Source organism: Paroedura picta, chromosome 5 (genome assembly GCF_049243985.1).
Source record: "Paroedura picta isolate Pp20150507F chromosome 5, Ppicta_v3.0, whole genome shotgun sequence".
Taxonomy (NCBI): domain Eukaryota; kingdom Metazoa; phylum Chordata; class Lepidosauria; order Squamata; family Gekkonidae; genus Paroedura; species Paroedura picta.
The window spans coordinates 113,173,616-113,188,971 of NC_135373.1; the positions used below are offsets into that span (position 1 = coordinate 113,173,616).

Below are 15,356 nucleotides of genomic sequence, written 5' to 3' on the forward strand. Positions count from 1 at the left end.
TACTGCAGGACCTTTTAAGAGCCTGTGAAAGGGTACGGTTGAAAGGAGCTACATCCATAAACCTTGAACTTCACGGGCAATAAAGAACAGCCTCTTTCATCTTTGCCTGTTTGCTCTCTCAGCCTCACCTCCCTCACAGGGTGTCTGTTATGGGGAGAGGAAAGCAAGGCAATTGTAAACTGCTTTGCGACTCCTAGTGGAGGAAAGCTGGGTGTAAAAACCAGCTCCTCTTAAAAAAGAGATCAATGTGGTGTAGTGGTTAAGAGAGGTATACTCTAATCTAGAGAGCCAGGTTTGATTGTCCTCTCCTCATGAAGCCTGCTGGATGTCATTAGCCAGTCACAGTTCTCTCAGAACTCTCTCAGGCCGGCCTGCCTCACAAGGTTCATGTTGTGCGGAGAGGAAGGGAAAGGTGACTGCGCTGCACTGAGACTCCTCAGGATAGAGAAAAGCCGGGTTTAATAGCCAACTCTTCCAATTCCCTCTTATGCAGAACAGCGGTGGTGCTGTCACACTTAGTACCTGGTCACCCAAGTACTTGCTGCTTCTTAGGCGTTAAAGAGTTTTGATTACTGAAACAGATTCCCGAGCTGCAACCAGGTAGACTGAAAGAACTCAGAGGCATTTAAACTTCCCCTCTCTTGTTTTAATTAAACCTTAGTGCATGGTTTCAGCCAGGCTTAAGCGTGCTGACAGATCAGTCATCTGGCATTTTTCCCACCCCTGAAAGCCATGTAGGAAGAATGAATTTCTGCAGCTCTGCATTTTTATCTCCTTGTTATTTCTGAGGTGAAGGCTGCTTAGTGCTGGTGGTCAGCCTAGATCAGGGGTAGCCAAACGGTGGCCCTCCAGATGCCCATGGTCTACAATTCCCATGAGCCCCTGCCAGTATTTGCTGGCAGGGGCTCATGGGTATTGTAGTCCATGGACATCTGGAGGGCCGCAGTTTGGCTACCCCTGGCCTAGATAGAACTTCAAAGCTGGCACCTGGGAAAGTAAACAGCTGAGCTTCAGTTCTCAGAGCCAGGAGGGATTTTACCTCAGACGGACTGGCATCTTTTTGCAAGAGAAAGGGCAGCGTGGGTGGGGGAAGATAAAGGGTATTATATTTTAAATACCTGCTAAGGTTATCCTTTTTTAAGCCTAATGGGTTTTTTGTCTGTTGTGGCAAATTCATGGCTCCCTTCAAGAAACTGCTCCTTTCCCTTTTTGCTTTCCTTCAGTGCTCAAACAGCAGTATTTTTTCCCCCTTTGGGAAAAAATATGATTCCCACACCCCACCACCTTAGCACATTTGTTGTACTTATAATCGTTCAACGGGACACAGCCACATAACCAGTCATAATCTCAGCAGCTCTTAGAGCTGTTCCCAAAGAGCAGCTCTGTCAAGGATCTCTCAGCCTCACCTCACAGGGTGTCTGTTGTGGGGAGAGGAAGGGAAGGTGATTGTAAGCCGCTTTGAGCCTCCTCGGGGTAGTGAAAAGTGGGGTATAAAAACAAACTCTTATTCATTTACGCATATGTGTGCTTGCTGATTTTGTATTAATGTTTTTATTGTTCTCTGCCTTTGGGGTGGAAAGTTTATTCCCCAAGATGCTGAGACTTCATGTGTTACCTCTCAAATAAAGTGGATGTATACCCTTGCCTTGCTGGTGTGGACTCAAACTTTACAATTGGGCTCTCTCAGAAACTGGATTGTTGGGTGGTACTGGTCGCAGCCCTAATAGTTTAGACCAGCTTAATCTCATCAGAGCTTGGAAGAGCAGAAAGAGTCCATAATTAGATGGGAGTCCACGAAGGAAAATGGGGGCTGCTATACAGAGAAAGGCAATGACAGATGACCTCTGCTTATTTGTATCGTTGTATCGTTGATTAGTTTTAATGTAAACCGCCCTGAGCCTTCGGGGAGGGCGGTATATAAATCTAAATAAATAAATAAAATAAATAAATAAATTTCTTGTCTTGAAAACCCCATGCCCTGGAATGTCACAGTGTCTCCATGGTTCCGTCGCAATTGAACAGTATATGTTACCTGAATTCAATAAAATCAGAGTTCAGTGGCACCTTTAAGATCAACAAAGATTTATTCAAGGTGTAAGCTTTCGAGTTACTTGAGTTGGTAGTGATGATAGTGGAGGGGGATCCACACTTTCCAGTAATTCCCCTGAGATTTTTGTAAAAATGCATCTTTTCTTGCTCAGGTAGACACTTTTTTCATCCTTGTGTGCATGTGTATGTACTTCCAGGCACAAGCATGTATTAAAAAGGGAAAGGTAGAAGTGGATGTTTTGAAAGAATAGTCAATAGGCTAACCATCCTGCCCCACCAGTGAGATTCCATTCATCCTATGCAAACTTAATAAATGTACTGCCTTTGACTCAGAGCTGATATGCACATGAAGTTGTGAAGAACTCGACTCCTTAAAATTATCTGGTTCAGCTTTAACTGATTGAGCGTTCACATGGAACTCTCTCCTTTATTCGCAGTGCAATCCTAAGGAGAACAAAGTTTGAGTCCAAAGTTTGAGTCAATTCTGTGTATAAGCTTTTGTGCTCAGGCACACGACTCCAGAGCATCTTAAACTTGGACTTAAACTTTGTTCCGTTGCTTCAGATTAACATGGTTACCTACCCCAAATCCTAAGCAGAGTTACATCTTTCTAAATCTGCTGACTTCAACGGATATAGAAGGGTATAGTTCTGTTTAGAATTGTTGATGCATTGGGCTTATGAGAACAGTGTTCGCTGGAGGATGAATCATATTAACGAAAGATGATTGGAGAACTAAAGATTGTGGAAGCACAAAACGTACTCCCATTTCTGAAGCACAAAACTTAGCAACAGCAATAAAAGCGGGTTACGTATTTTCTAGGACTCTGACAACATTCCTGTGACTGCAGAACGATTGAAATGTTTTGAGATAATATCATAATACTTTGCAATGCTTGGCATGCCTTTCCTTCCTATATACATGAATATAGCACCGAGCCAAGTGTGAGTATGATGTAGAATCAGAGGCATCTTGGCACTGAAAGTCTGGAGGTTTTATTTTTAACGAGTGAGGGTGTGAATGGCGAAAGATTATGCAGGTCTGTTTGGAGAGAGGTTTTCTCAAAAACATGATTTTGGGAGGGGTGTTGGACTAAAACTGTATGTGTGGGTGTTGCATGTTCTGTTCCTGCTATTCTCAGAAGTAAATCTGATAAGAAAAGGGTTTTATACCATACTTTTCTCTACCTTAAGGAGTCTCAAAGCGACTTACAATTGCCTCCCCACAACAGCTATTTCATGAACTAGGTGGGGCTGAGAGAGTTCTGAGTGAACTGTGCCTGGGACAAGGTCACCCAGCGGGCTTCATGTGGAGGAGGTGTAGAGGCTCAAATCAGATTCTCAAGACTATTGTCTGCTGCTCTTAAGAACTAAATTATGCTGGCTCTCTTAACCAGTACAACACACTAGCTCAGGATGCAGCATTGGTGTGAAGTAGTGTACAATTTAGCAGCAGACTAGAATAAGGGAGGCTCAAGTTTAAATCCTTCTTCAGGCATGAAGCTCATTGGCTGACCTTGGACTAATCATTTTTTGCAACCTAACTTGCCTCACCGGTGATGTCACCATGATCAGATAATGATCTTAACATGATCTTAACTGGCTTCCCTATTGAAGCCCCATCCATCCACCCACCCACCCACCCACCCACCCACCTACCCAGGGCTGTTAAGATCTCTCTGTCCTCTTCCCCTCTGTCCTCTTCCCCTCCTGCCACTGAAAGAGTAGAAATAGGCAAGGTAAAGGTAAAGGTAAAGGTATCCCCTGTGCAAGCACTGAGTCATGTCTGACCCTTGGGGTGACGCCCTCTAGCGTTTTCATGGCAGACTCAATACGGGGTGGTTTGCCAGTGCCTTCCCCAGTCATGACCGTTTACCCCCCAGCAAGCTGGGTACTCATTTTACCGACCTCGGAAGGATGGAAGGCTGAGTCGACCTTGAGCCGGCTGCTGGGATTGAACTCCCAGCCTCATGGGCAAAGCTTTCAGACAGCTGCCTTACCACTCTGCGCCACAAGAGGCTCTAGGCAAGGTAGAGCTGTTATTTTAATTATTTATTCTAGACTATATTTTTGTAAGAGCCTCTTGTGGCGCAGAGTGGTAAGGCAGCCGTCTGAAAGCTTTGCCCATAAGGCTGGGAGTTCAATCCCAGCAGCCGGCTCAAGGTCAACTCAGCCTTCCATCCTTCCGAGGTCGGTAAAATGAGTACCCAGCTTGCTGGGGGGGTAAACGGTCATGACTGGGGAAGGCACTGGCAAACCACCCCGTATTGAGTCTGCCATGAAAACGCTAGAGGGCGTCACCCCAAGGGTCAGACATGACTCGGTGCTTGCACAGGGGATACCTTTACCTTTACCTATATTTTTGTATTTTCAAATATTTCTATTATGTCATGTTGTTTGATGTAACCTTTCCTGAGTCTGTAGAGAAAGGGCAGGTTAATGATGATGATTATGATGATCTTGCTGTGAGGATAGAACTGAGGCAGGATACCAAGGCCCATTCCGCACAAGGATCAATGTGGCAAATTGCTTGCAGAAAGAAATAATGGAATTTAAAATAGTGGAATTCGGCGTAACGCATACCTGCCTTTGTAGTGGAATCCAGTAGTGTTTCAATCGTTTCCCACAGGTTTCCGGTCTTGCCAAAAATCACTAGAAAGGAAGCGATTTTTTCCGTGCTTTGTCCTGCCCCTGGCCGTCAATCAAACGAGCAGCCAATGGGCGGTTGTCACCATGCTCCGAAAAAGCCCCTTTCCCTGTAAGAACAGGGTTTTTAAAAAAAAAAAAGAAAGAAAGAAAAACACACGTTGCAATGACTATGCCTTGATTCTTTGCTTCCTCCTAACGTAGAGACCCATCTAGCTGGCAGCTGGCCTGTGAGCTGCAGATTCATCGTTGCCATGCTCCCCCGAGTGAAAAGAAAATCCCCCCCCCTGCACAGGTGCGATTTTCGACCGAAAATAAAGGGAACTTGCAAACGGGGCTGTGCTTGGTGACTTAGGGGAGCTTTAAAGCAGCTCTGTGGAGGGACTGCAGCTGGAGAAGCCTCGCTGGGTGAATGAAGGCTTGCCGGCTCGTTGCTCTCCGCTCGCTCCGAGAGAAAAAAATGGCGATTGCTTAGTCGGAAATTCAGAGGAGAGAGCCAGGGGGAGGGACTTTGCTGAAACCGCAACAATGGTAACGCACAGGTCTTTTTTGCTAGTGTTGCAGATTGTTTGCAAGAGTGTAGCGCTTTTTGGAGGGTGAATCCACTTTTCTGGATTTCCCTTTAAGCGCTACAACGAATCGCTTTTTGTGGATCGGTTTCAGGAGTGTGGCAGATTGTGTGCGACGTTGTGCATAACTGCAAATTAGTAGCGTTTACAATTTGCCACACTTCTGCTACATTTAACTTGTGCGGAATGGGCCCAAGTGACTCCTTCGAGGCAAAGTGGAATGAATGTTAACTAGCAATGAAGGAAGCAACAGATTGGGAGGGGGGTGGTTGAACAAACTGTGGTAGATCGTGATTTGTACAGTTTTATTGTGGCGTCTAACTGTAGCCATAGCTAATTTAAATGGGCACTGTGGTTACTAAACCATGATCTTTGCCTGTGATAACTTTCATTCTTTTCTGTATGCCTAAACTTGCTTATTTAAAAAAAATCCCACGTCATGACAATAAAACTGCCTTTGAAATGATACAAACCAAAATAATTAATGGAGCACCTTTCTAAACTTGTCTTCTAAATCAATCATCTTTCTCTCTTTAAAATATATGTGTAAAATATATGTATGTATGTGCAGAAGGCAAAGAACTGTGCCCTGAAATATCAATAGGAATTTCAAGAATCTTTTAAAGGAGTACATGGGCAACACAAAATGATCCAGCTGTCTGCCTGCCGTATTATTTTTCTCCGTGGTCAAACAGAACAAAGGAGTTTTAAAAATTAAGGCTAACGTGACAATTGGGTATTGCACAGGAAATGATTTTTTAAAATCGGTTCTACTATTGTGTACCACATAGCTATAACATCATATATACAAGTCTTGACTTTGCTACAACTGTATATAAATTGAGTTTAAAGTACCGCTTAAACAATGTAATCTTGATGCAAAGTTGCTCCAGAAATCAACAGTGCCGTAGTTCTGGGAATAAGCCTCAGAATAACCCTGGGTTGGGTCTCATTGAAGGTTTCCACATTCCTAACAGTCCTTTTGTAAGTGGAAATGCTAAAATTACTCCTTGTTGCCTATTTGCATTAAACAAAAGAAATTAGTTCCCCCAGTTTTCTTCGCTGGCTGCACAAGACTTAATACAAAGTATTTATTCCGATACAATTTCAAAACAAACTGAAATATCATGAAACATATGTTTTACATCACTCTGTTCTAAATGCAGTTATTTTATGAAAAATTATAGTATGCATTGCTATAGCCTCTGTACTATGGAACTGCACTGAGTGCATTTTAATTTCGGCTCATGCATAGCTGGATCCAACCCCCTGTTACAAGTTTTTCACATATCCATCACACTGGCAGCTGCAGGCTTTCTTTAGAACGGTTCTATAAACTTTCCTGTACAGAGTTGTTCCAGTTTAAGCTCTAAGCTCTTTGAAAGTAATGGGTGTAGATTTGAGTAGCTCTGCATGTAATTCCACTTACCAGTGTAATTCCAGTTATTTGGTTCCTTTATTGGAGATCAGTCCATCTTCTACCATAGTGCCGATACTTTAAGTAAACATGCGCAAGATGAGGAACCCTTGGCTGAACATGGAAATACCACCACCACTTCAATCACCTCCTCTAGGTTTTTTTAGGTGCGTAAATGATAACGTTGCTTTCGAGTCACAACGGACAAATCAAGTTCCACCCCATAGTACTTTTAAACACAAGAGTTGAGCAGAAGTGGTTTACCATTGCTTGTCTGCATAGTAGGTCCAGGCTTCAGCCTCGGTTTAAAGATTCGTGGGACCCATAGCCCCAAAGCCAGTTTATGTATTTTTGGGCCTTAGCAGAGTACAGCGCTGTAATTTGTGCTGTGACAGCAAGGCACCCTTCCCATGGATAGTTGGAACTTTGGAAGCACCTCACAGCTTCTCTTTTTTCGTTCTTGCAGTCCACAGACTACAGAAGTATGAAGGCCCTCCTAACAATCAGTGTGAAGGGCCCCTAACTGTACAGCACTGTGGGGCCTCTGGAACTGTGGGGCCCATAGCACATGCTACTAGGACAAACCACCTCTGCCAGGTTTCCTTGATGGTCTCCTATCCAAATGCCAACCTTGCTTATGAGGTTCTCATGAGGTCAGGCTGGTCTGGGCTAGTAGGGCTAAGTTCTTTGGGCTGAGCAACCTGAGTTCTTCTCTGCCCCTCCTCCATTGTTCATTTAGCACAGCGGTAGTCAACCTGTGGTCCTCCAGATGTTCATGGACTACAATTCCCATGAGCCCCTGCCAGCAAACGCTGGCAGGGGCTCATGGGAATTGTAGTCCATGGATATCTGGAGGACCACAGGTTGACTACCCCTGATTTAGCTCTTTTTGGAGCGTATTCAGTCCTCGTTCGGCTGGTTTTCACATTTCTTTTTGCTAATTAAATTGTATAATTTCCTGCATTCTCTGGGAAGTTCCTCAGGTATGCAGAGATTTAAGCCTCAACACAGGTATGCAGAGATTTCTGCCATCTGCCCTGGCGCCACCCGTTTTACTATGATGTTTGGATAGAGTTACAAGCCACTAAACTGCTCCGTGCCCTTATTTTTCTGTTTGCAGAGTAAAAACCAGTTTCAGATAGTAACCGTGTTGATCTGCTGTAGAACATTTTGGATTCGATTCCGAGTCTAGTAGAGACCAACATGCGTTTCAGATTTTAATGTTGTTGGGTTTTTTAGAGTTAACACTCCCTTTATCAGACATGAATAGAAACGGAGATCAATTGATCCTTTTTTCCCTAACCTGACAATGGGAGAGGTTGTAATGAAAAGGATGCAAAAATATGTATTGTAATCAGTTTGATTTGAGCTGCAGGGAGGGAATATTTGGGGGCAGAAACACCCTTCCTATCTTCTAATTAAGGAAAAGGGATTTGGAGATCTCCATTTCTACTTGAAGAAGAAGAGTTGGTTCTTATATGCCACTTTTCCCTACCTGAAGGAGGCTCAAAGCGGCTTACAGTCGCCTTCCCATTCCTCTTCCCATTGTGCTTGGTGAACAGAAGTCTGATGCTTGAAAACTTATACCATAAAACTCTTGTTGGTCTCTAAGATTCCATTGCAGCCTTTCTCTTTTACCATTGGGAAACCCAATGGTAACATTCTTCAAGCTTCGAGAAACCCCAGCAGTGGTGTGATAACACAGAATGTGGTTGGGAAGCATAGCTGTGGACACGCCCACCTGGGGCTCCTCCCCTTCCCACCCCCTCCAGGCCCATCATTGATCATTTTGGAAGAGGGATGAGTCAACATGACAATATATGGTCACATCACCCAATAAATGTTTTAACACATTAAAAAATAATAAAACAATTAACTCCCACCCATTTGAGAAACCCTTCCAAGGCCCTCAAAACTTTGGTTAAGAAAGCACGTTCTACTGTGAAGGAAGTGTTTCCATAAATGTTTCATGGAGGCGTGTGTGAATTAATACTTTGTGAGTCAATAAAAGTTGACTCAACTTTTAACCAGAATGTCTTCATACAGGGTATGGAAGCTGGAGTGAACTGGCAAAAGCTCTGGGGAACCAGGAGACACCTATAGTGGACCCAAGCCTTCAGTTTTACGTGCCTCAGAAGCCAGAATATCCGGTAAGCAGAACTCAAGAACCTCATTAAATGCTCTGGATAAAAGCATACTTTTTAGGCACTGAGACATAAAAGAGATTCAGGCATCAAGTATATCAATAGAAATGCAGTTCTTAAAACATACAGCATTTTTGGATTGCTTGGATTCGTTCCATTCTCGTTTCAGGCCTGTTTATGGGTCTGAAAGAACCTTGATCACTTTGGTGGATGACCTGTGCCAGGAGACAGTTGGGGGGAGTGTGGCTTTGTTGATTCTCTGTGTTAGGTTCAGACAGCAGCTAGGTTTACCACCCTCCGGGTAGGGTCTTGCAATCTCTCAGAATTACAGCTGATCTCCAGGCAGCAAAGTTCAGCCTCCCGGAGAAAAAAGCTGGTTTGGAGGATGGACTCTATGACCTAAGATCCCTCTCCTTCCCAAACCCCACCTTCCTACAGTCTACCCCCAGGCAGGGGCTCCTGGGAATTGTAGTCCATGGACATCTGGAGGGCCGCAGTTTGACTACCCCTGGTCTACCCTATCAATCTGCAGGTGTTTCCCAACCCAGGTAGGCAAACATAGCAGCAGCAGAACAGTGAGGAACTTCCTTAGTGTCTTCCCCTTCCACCCACATCAACCCGCTGCCATTTTAAACACACTGAGACTTGAGCACCTTTTCAGAATCATTGTGAGAGTGACCATTTGGACAAGCTTTGGGGGTTTAGCTGGTCTGAAAAGGAGGAGAACTTTCAGTGAAAGTTTATTTAGTTTTGTGTTGGAGTTTGATTTTGGGGCCGATTTTACATTCATTCCCTTCCCTAAGCCTTGGGAAATCAAAATTCACCATTCCTTTTGTCTCTTTCCTAGCCAATTAACGATGAGCCTCTTGTGGCGTAGAGTGGTAAGGCAGCAGTTATGCAGTCTGAAAGCTCTGCCCATGAGGCTGGGAGTTCAATCCCAGCAGCCGGCTCAAGGTCGACTCAGCCTTCCATCCTTCCGAGGTCAGTGAAATGAGTACCCAGCTTGCTGGGGGGGTAAACGGTAATGACTGGGGAAGGCACTGGCAAACCACCCCGTATTGAGTCTGCCATGAAAACTCTAGAGGGCGTCACCCCAAGGGTCAGACATGACTCAGTGCTTGCACAGGGGATACCTTTACCTTTACCATTAGCCAATTAACTATCTGAAAACATAGCAAAAAGAGATGGGTAAATTAGATTATCAGCTAATGGACCACACAAGTACCCTCAAGGGTTGCCTTCTGTAGCACGAGTGAGCCCAAATTCTGACCAGAGGTTGTCAGCGGAGAATGAACAGAGCTCAGCCACTTGATTTATTTGCTCTCGGTATTTTTCCATGAAAATCTTCGTCTTTTACTGCTCTCCCAGATGGAAGTAGGTAGGCACCATTTGTTTGCTTAGAAAATTCTTATGCCAAATTGTCGGGAACCTGTCTGAGGCAGCTTACAAAACAAAAACCCATTAAAATATTACTTAAAATACAACACTAAAAAAACCCTAGCATTTTAAAAAGAGCAAAAAGAGCATAACAACAAGCCACAGACAGTAAAAACAACAATTTCCAGGCTAAAACAGTTTTAAATAATGTTTTTAAAAGAATCAACTCCATGCACATCTATTTTACAATTTAGGGCCTTACAAAGAAAAGCCAAAGATCAATATGGTTCCCTTAACCAAATTACCTGGAGGCAATTAACAGAACTGCAGACAAGTTGTTATTTTCAAGAATATTTACTAGCATCCCGGTTAGGATTCTTGAAAAATAAAGTGACACAGAAGTAAACATTTGGGTTGGTTTTAAAATCAGCTAAATGGTAACACTTTCAGTGGCACAACTTTTGTGACTGGCTGACTTTGATAGGTTTTGTTGATGTCTGTGCACAGATATAATAGTAATAGTAATTTATTTCTAACCCGCCCTTCCATTTGGCTCGGGATGGGTAGCAACACTGACTGGAAAAACGCAGATAATATCTCATTAGATAATTGGCGAAAAAATATTAGGCAGTTTATGATCTTGGAAAAGTTAACTAATAACATTAAAATAATTCAAGGGGAGAAAAAGATTGAAGATTTCAATACAATTTGGCTTGAATTGGCAAATCACTTAAGAAATTTTCAGACTGTAAGATATGTGAACTAGTATTGTAATGTGCGACTTGGAATTATGATGAACAGTTGAAATGTAATAAATAAAATGGACACTGTTTACAGCAGTGGTCCCCAACCTGCGGGCCGCGGCCCGGTGCCGGGCCGCGAAGGCCATGGCGCCGGGCCGCGGCTCCCTCTCCCCGCCCCCCCCCCGCAGTAAAAAACTTCCCGGGCCGCAAGCTTGCGGCCCGGGAAGCTTCTTACTGCAGGAGGGCGGGGAGAGGGAATCAGGGCCGGCCGTGCCCATGCGGGCGTGGCCCGATGCGTGGGCGTGGCCCGCGCGGGCCACCGGCCGCGCCCCGATGCCCTGCCGGTCCCCAACCTCAGAAAGGTTGGGGACCACTGGTTTACAGGATTCAAAATTTTCATGAAGCTACAGAGTCGTGTTGGGTGAATTTTGTTTTTGGTGGGGCGTTTGTTGATTGTTATTTATTAAATAAATTTTAATTTAAAAAAAACACTATAAAACATAATACAGTCCTCATAAAATTATTAAAACGTTTGTAATCCAATAATGGCCCCTCAAAATCCAGACTGGTGATTAAGGTCAATAATTATTTTCCATCTTTCCTCATACTCCTCCCCGGTAAATTCGCCAGGAATGGTCTGGCAGACAGGCCACTCCCAGGCCATTTAGGGCTTTAAAGGTTAGCATTAGCACCTTAAACCTGATTCGGTCTCCAATCTGGAGCCAATACAACTGAAAGAGTACTGGTGTTCTATGTGCTCCCCATTGAGTCCCTGTCAGGACTCAGGCTGCTGCATGGAGTTTCCGGAGCAGTCTCAAGGGCAGCCCTGCACAGAGTGAGTTGCAGAAATCTAGCCTAGAGGTGACCATCGCATGGATCACTTTGGCTAGATCTGGATCCAAGAGGTAAGGTGCAAGCTGCCTCACCTGGCACAGGTAGAAAAATGCCAATATCACCCTCATTTTTTTTCTCTGTATGGATTTAGAATCCGGTGCACCAAGGAAGCAAGAACAAGAAGAATGATTCAGCAACGCTGGACAACTCTTCCCCTTGGAGGCCTGAGGTTAATATTCGATAAAATACCTTGCTACTAGAAATCTGAAGATGAACATGAAGTTGTGGGTTTGAGGCCTTGGCCAATAACAACCTATTTTTGTGGAGAGGCAGGGGTAGAGCTTCATTCTCTGATCAACAAGGATTAGACTGAGGTCTGCTAGCCAATCTGATTTTGCTTTGTTAGGCTTGAAAGAAGATGCCGAAGGATTTAAAAGCTTGAAAGAAGATTCCCCCAGGTTTATTGGTTTGGGGGATTTAACTCTTGTTCCATCTGCAAGAGACTTTTGTAACCAGAAGTTTTTCTCCCTAGTGCAGGAATGGCCAAACCGTGGCTCTCCAGACATCGAGCTGTCAGGGGCTCATGGTAATTGTAGTTGTGGATGTCTGGAGAGCCACAGTTTGCCAACCCCTGCCCTAGTGAATCTGGCCAAGGCGGTATGCCCGCTTTTGCCACTAGAGTCATTTGCTGAAGCAGATAAGACGTGCTGGGGAAGCAAAGTACGCAAGAGACACTCACAATTCAAACTTCTGTGCAAGAAAAATAACATGCTCAGGGACTGGCAATTTAACTACGTGCATTTTAGAAACCACTACACAGGTGTCTCTTAAAGGGGCATCTTGTGCTTTTTGGAATATTCGGTGCCTGCCAGGGTGGCAGACAATAGGCCTCCTCTTTGCCTGGAGGTGTTTGAGTTGAACGGATGCACCTGAGAACAAAACAGGTCTTTGTTGAGGGGGCTATTAAGAAAATCCAGCAAGTGCATAGTTTTGCACAGGATGTATGGATACAGCTTCAAGCTGCTAGCTACTAAATATCACCCAGTCTTCAGAAGTTATCGAGAAGGGTGGGGCCTGGACCTGTGGGGCAAAGACAGAAGCGTCATGTGAATGTAACTTCAAAAATGTCTAGGCAGCAGCACAATCTCTCCTTTCTTCTCCAACTCAAACCCCCTTTTTTGTCTGTTTTATCTTCAATGGCATTTGCACATTCCTCAGATTGCAAGCAGCTGATTTTCCCTAGAGATAATGAGCTGCCAAGAAATTAAAAACAAAACAATATAAGAACAGAAATTGAGCAAAGTTTTCCTAGTGGCTACAGATTTGAAAGTGCCCTCTCCACCCCCACCCCCACCCCCAACACATGCACAAGCTACTTCAGAAGTCAATTCTCTGCATTTTGTCAAAACCTAGCCAGAAAGGGGCTGCTCAGTTACAATTTGGGTTCATGGGACAGAGAAATGGCCAAGGAAGCTAGTCATGGGGCTGGGATAGGAACCCCTTTGAGAAAACTGTACACTTGTGTAGTGGTTAAGTGTGGCAGTTGTTAATCTGGAGAGCCAGGGTTGATTTCCCGCTCCTCTGCATGCAGCCAGCTGGGTGACCTTGAGCTAGTCACAGTCCTGTTAGAGCTGTTTCCATAGCGGAGTTCAATCAGAACTTTCTCAGCTCTACCTACCTTGCAAGAGGGAGTGGAATAAGGATTTGCAGGGCCCTAGCAGAGTACAATTGCATTGGGAGCAGCCAGGCTGGGGGCAGAGGGGTCCTCCACAGTGGAAAGTAGTATCACTCCAGGTGTCCTTAAAAGAGGGAAAATGGGGGAGGAGAGAGGCTGGGGGATCCCTGATCCATGGAGGGAAGGCATCATGTAGGGCCCCTGGAAATGCAGGACGTAGCACATGCTATATAGATAAACCAGCCCTGCTCACGAGGTGTCTGCTGTGGGGAGAGGAAGGGAAGGTGATGGTAAGCCGCTGTATCGAATCTGCCATCGTCTCACAGTCCACTATGGTCAACTTGAGAAGCAACAGAAACTAAGACCCAAATAGTCACCCTGATTCAGTTCAGTTCCTGGTCTTTGTTCTACATCATTCACACCAGTCATGTGCTGGCTCTGGATAGATATTAATCAGCAGGAAGAGGACTTGTGCCAGCTTGGTGTAGTGATGAGGAGTGCAGACTTCTAATCTGGCGAGCCGGGTTTGATTCCTCGCTCCCCCAAATGCAGCCAGCTGTGTGACCTTGGGCTCACCCCAGCACTGATAAAGCTGTTCTGACCGAGCAGTAATATCAGGGCTCTCTCAGCCTCAACTCCCTCACAGGGTGTCTGTTGTGGGGAGAGAAAAGGGAAGACAAATGTAAGCCGCTTTGAGACTCCTTCGGGCAGAGAAAAGCGGCATATAAGAACCAACTCTTCTTCATCTTACCTTATACCTCACCTAGGAGGACATCCTTATGGTGGATGGTTGCTTCTGCTATGACATTGCACCAGGTTCTGGGTTATTGCAACTATGATAGTGCAAGTGCTCCCGACATGTATTGCTTCTGGCTGCCCAGTCCCATATTCTACTTGTAGTTCCATTTTTGCATGAGTGTGATTTTCTCTGGAGGGAATTGCATGACTACTATTTTGCACATGGGACACCAAAAACAAATGACTCCATTCTTGCTCAGCTCCCTTGGCTCCGGATTTGCATCATATTAACTAATTTGATTTAAAAAATGAACAGTGGTATGCTGACAATTCCAGGCAACTAACAAACAGCAGCTGCTACATCAGCCTGATTATTGACTTTGCCTCCTACGTTACCCCTTGCTTTCTCCGATTTGTGTATGCCAAAGTGAAGGACTTTGGATTTCCACTTTAAGACCGTTTATGCACTGGAGGTTTCATGCTCAGCTGCAGGATGGAGTTTTAGTTGTGGTAGGTTGCCCCACCTCTTCCTGCATACACACAAGGGAGCATTTGTGCTCCTGCATGGGAGTTGGGGCAGTGAAGTTCCCAGTGCGTAAATGGTCTAATGGAGGCTCAGGTATTATCCTCCCTTCAAACTCCCTTTCAGGGATTTTCACTGTGTCATATATTAAGAATACGAATCTATAGCCAGTCCAAATTAAAGTTTTTTATGCACTTGATCCTTCTTGCACTCCTCTCAATTCTTACCTGCCATCCTGCCACACTGAACAGTGGGAAACTTCTGAAGTTCTGGCCACATTGGTGGTCCTCCAGATGGCACCTTGGTTTTGGCCACTGTGAGTGTTGGACTAGATGGGCCATTGGCCTGTTCCAACATGGCTCCTGTTTTGAACTCTGGCCATCTAGCTGTATGTGGTAGTAGCCTTGTGGGCATTGGGTTGAGTTGTCTCCTTGTTCTTCTTTGTGCCTGCAGTTCCAAGGCCAAGTCAATCTCCATGTCTTTGAAGACTGGTGCGGAAGCTCTATTGAGCAGCTGAGGAAGAACCTCCACTTCCCTTTGTACCCTCACGTGAGTGTTCTGTAACCAACCATGTTGTTTTTTTGTGCCAAGTGAAGAAGAGCCATATGTTCTCCATAAGTTTTGTATAGCCTCCTTGTTGAG

General features: G+C 44.8%; 1 protein-coding gene across 2 annotated transcripts in view; it reads left to right on the plus strand.

Moving 5' to 3' along the window:
- Positions 1–15,356, plus strand: part of B4GALNT3 (beta-1,4-N-acetyl-galactosaminyltransferase 3) — a 98,660-nt gene that overhangs the window by 53,179 nt on the left and 30,125 nt on the right. For both annotated transcript variants that reach the window (XR_013231415.1, XM_077339993.1), the window contains exons 2-4: positions 8,727–8,830; positions 11,930–12,007; positions 15,168–15,263. Coding sequence is in view for 1 of the 2 variants with exons in the window: in XM_077339993.1 (XP_077196108.1) it covers positions 8,727–8,830; positions 11,930–12,007; positions 15,168–15,263 (278 nt within the window). In the remaining variant the exon portion in view is untranslated. The remainder of the gene's footprint in view (positions 1–8,726; positions 8,831–11,929; positions 12,008–15,167; positions 15,264–15,356) is intronic.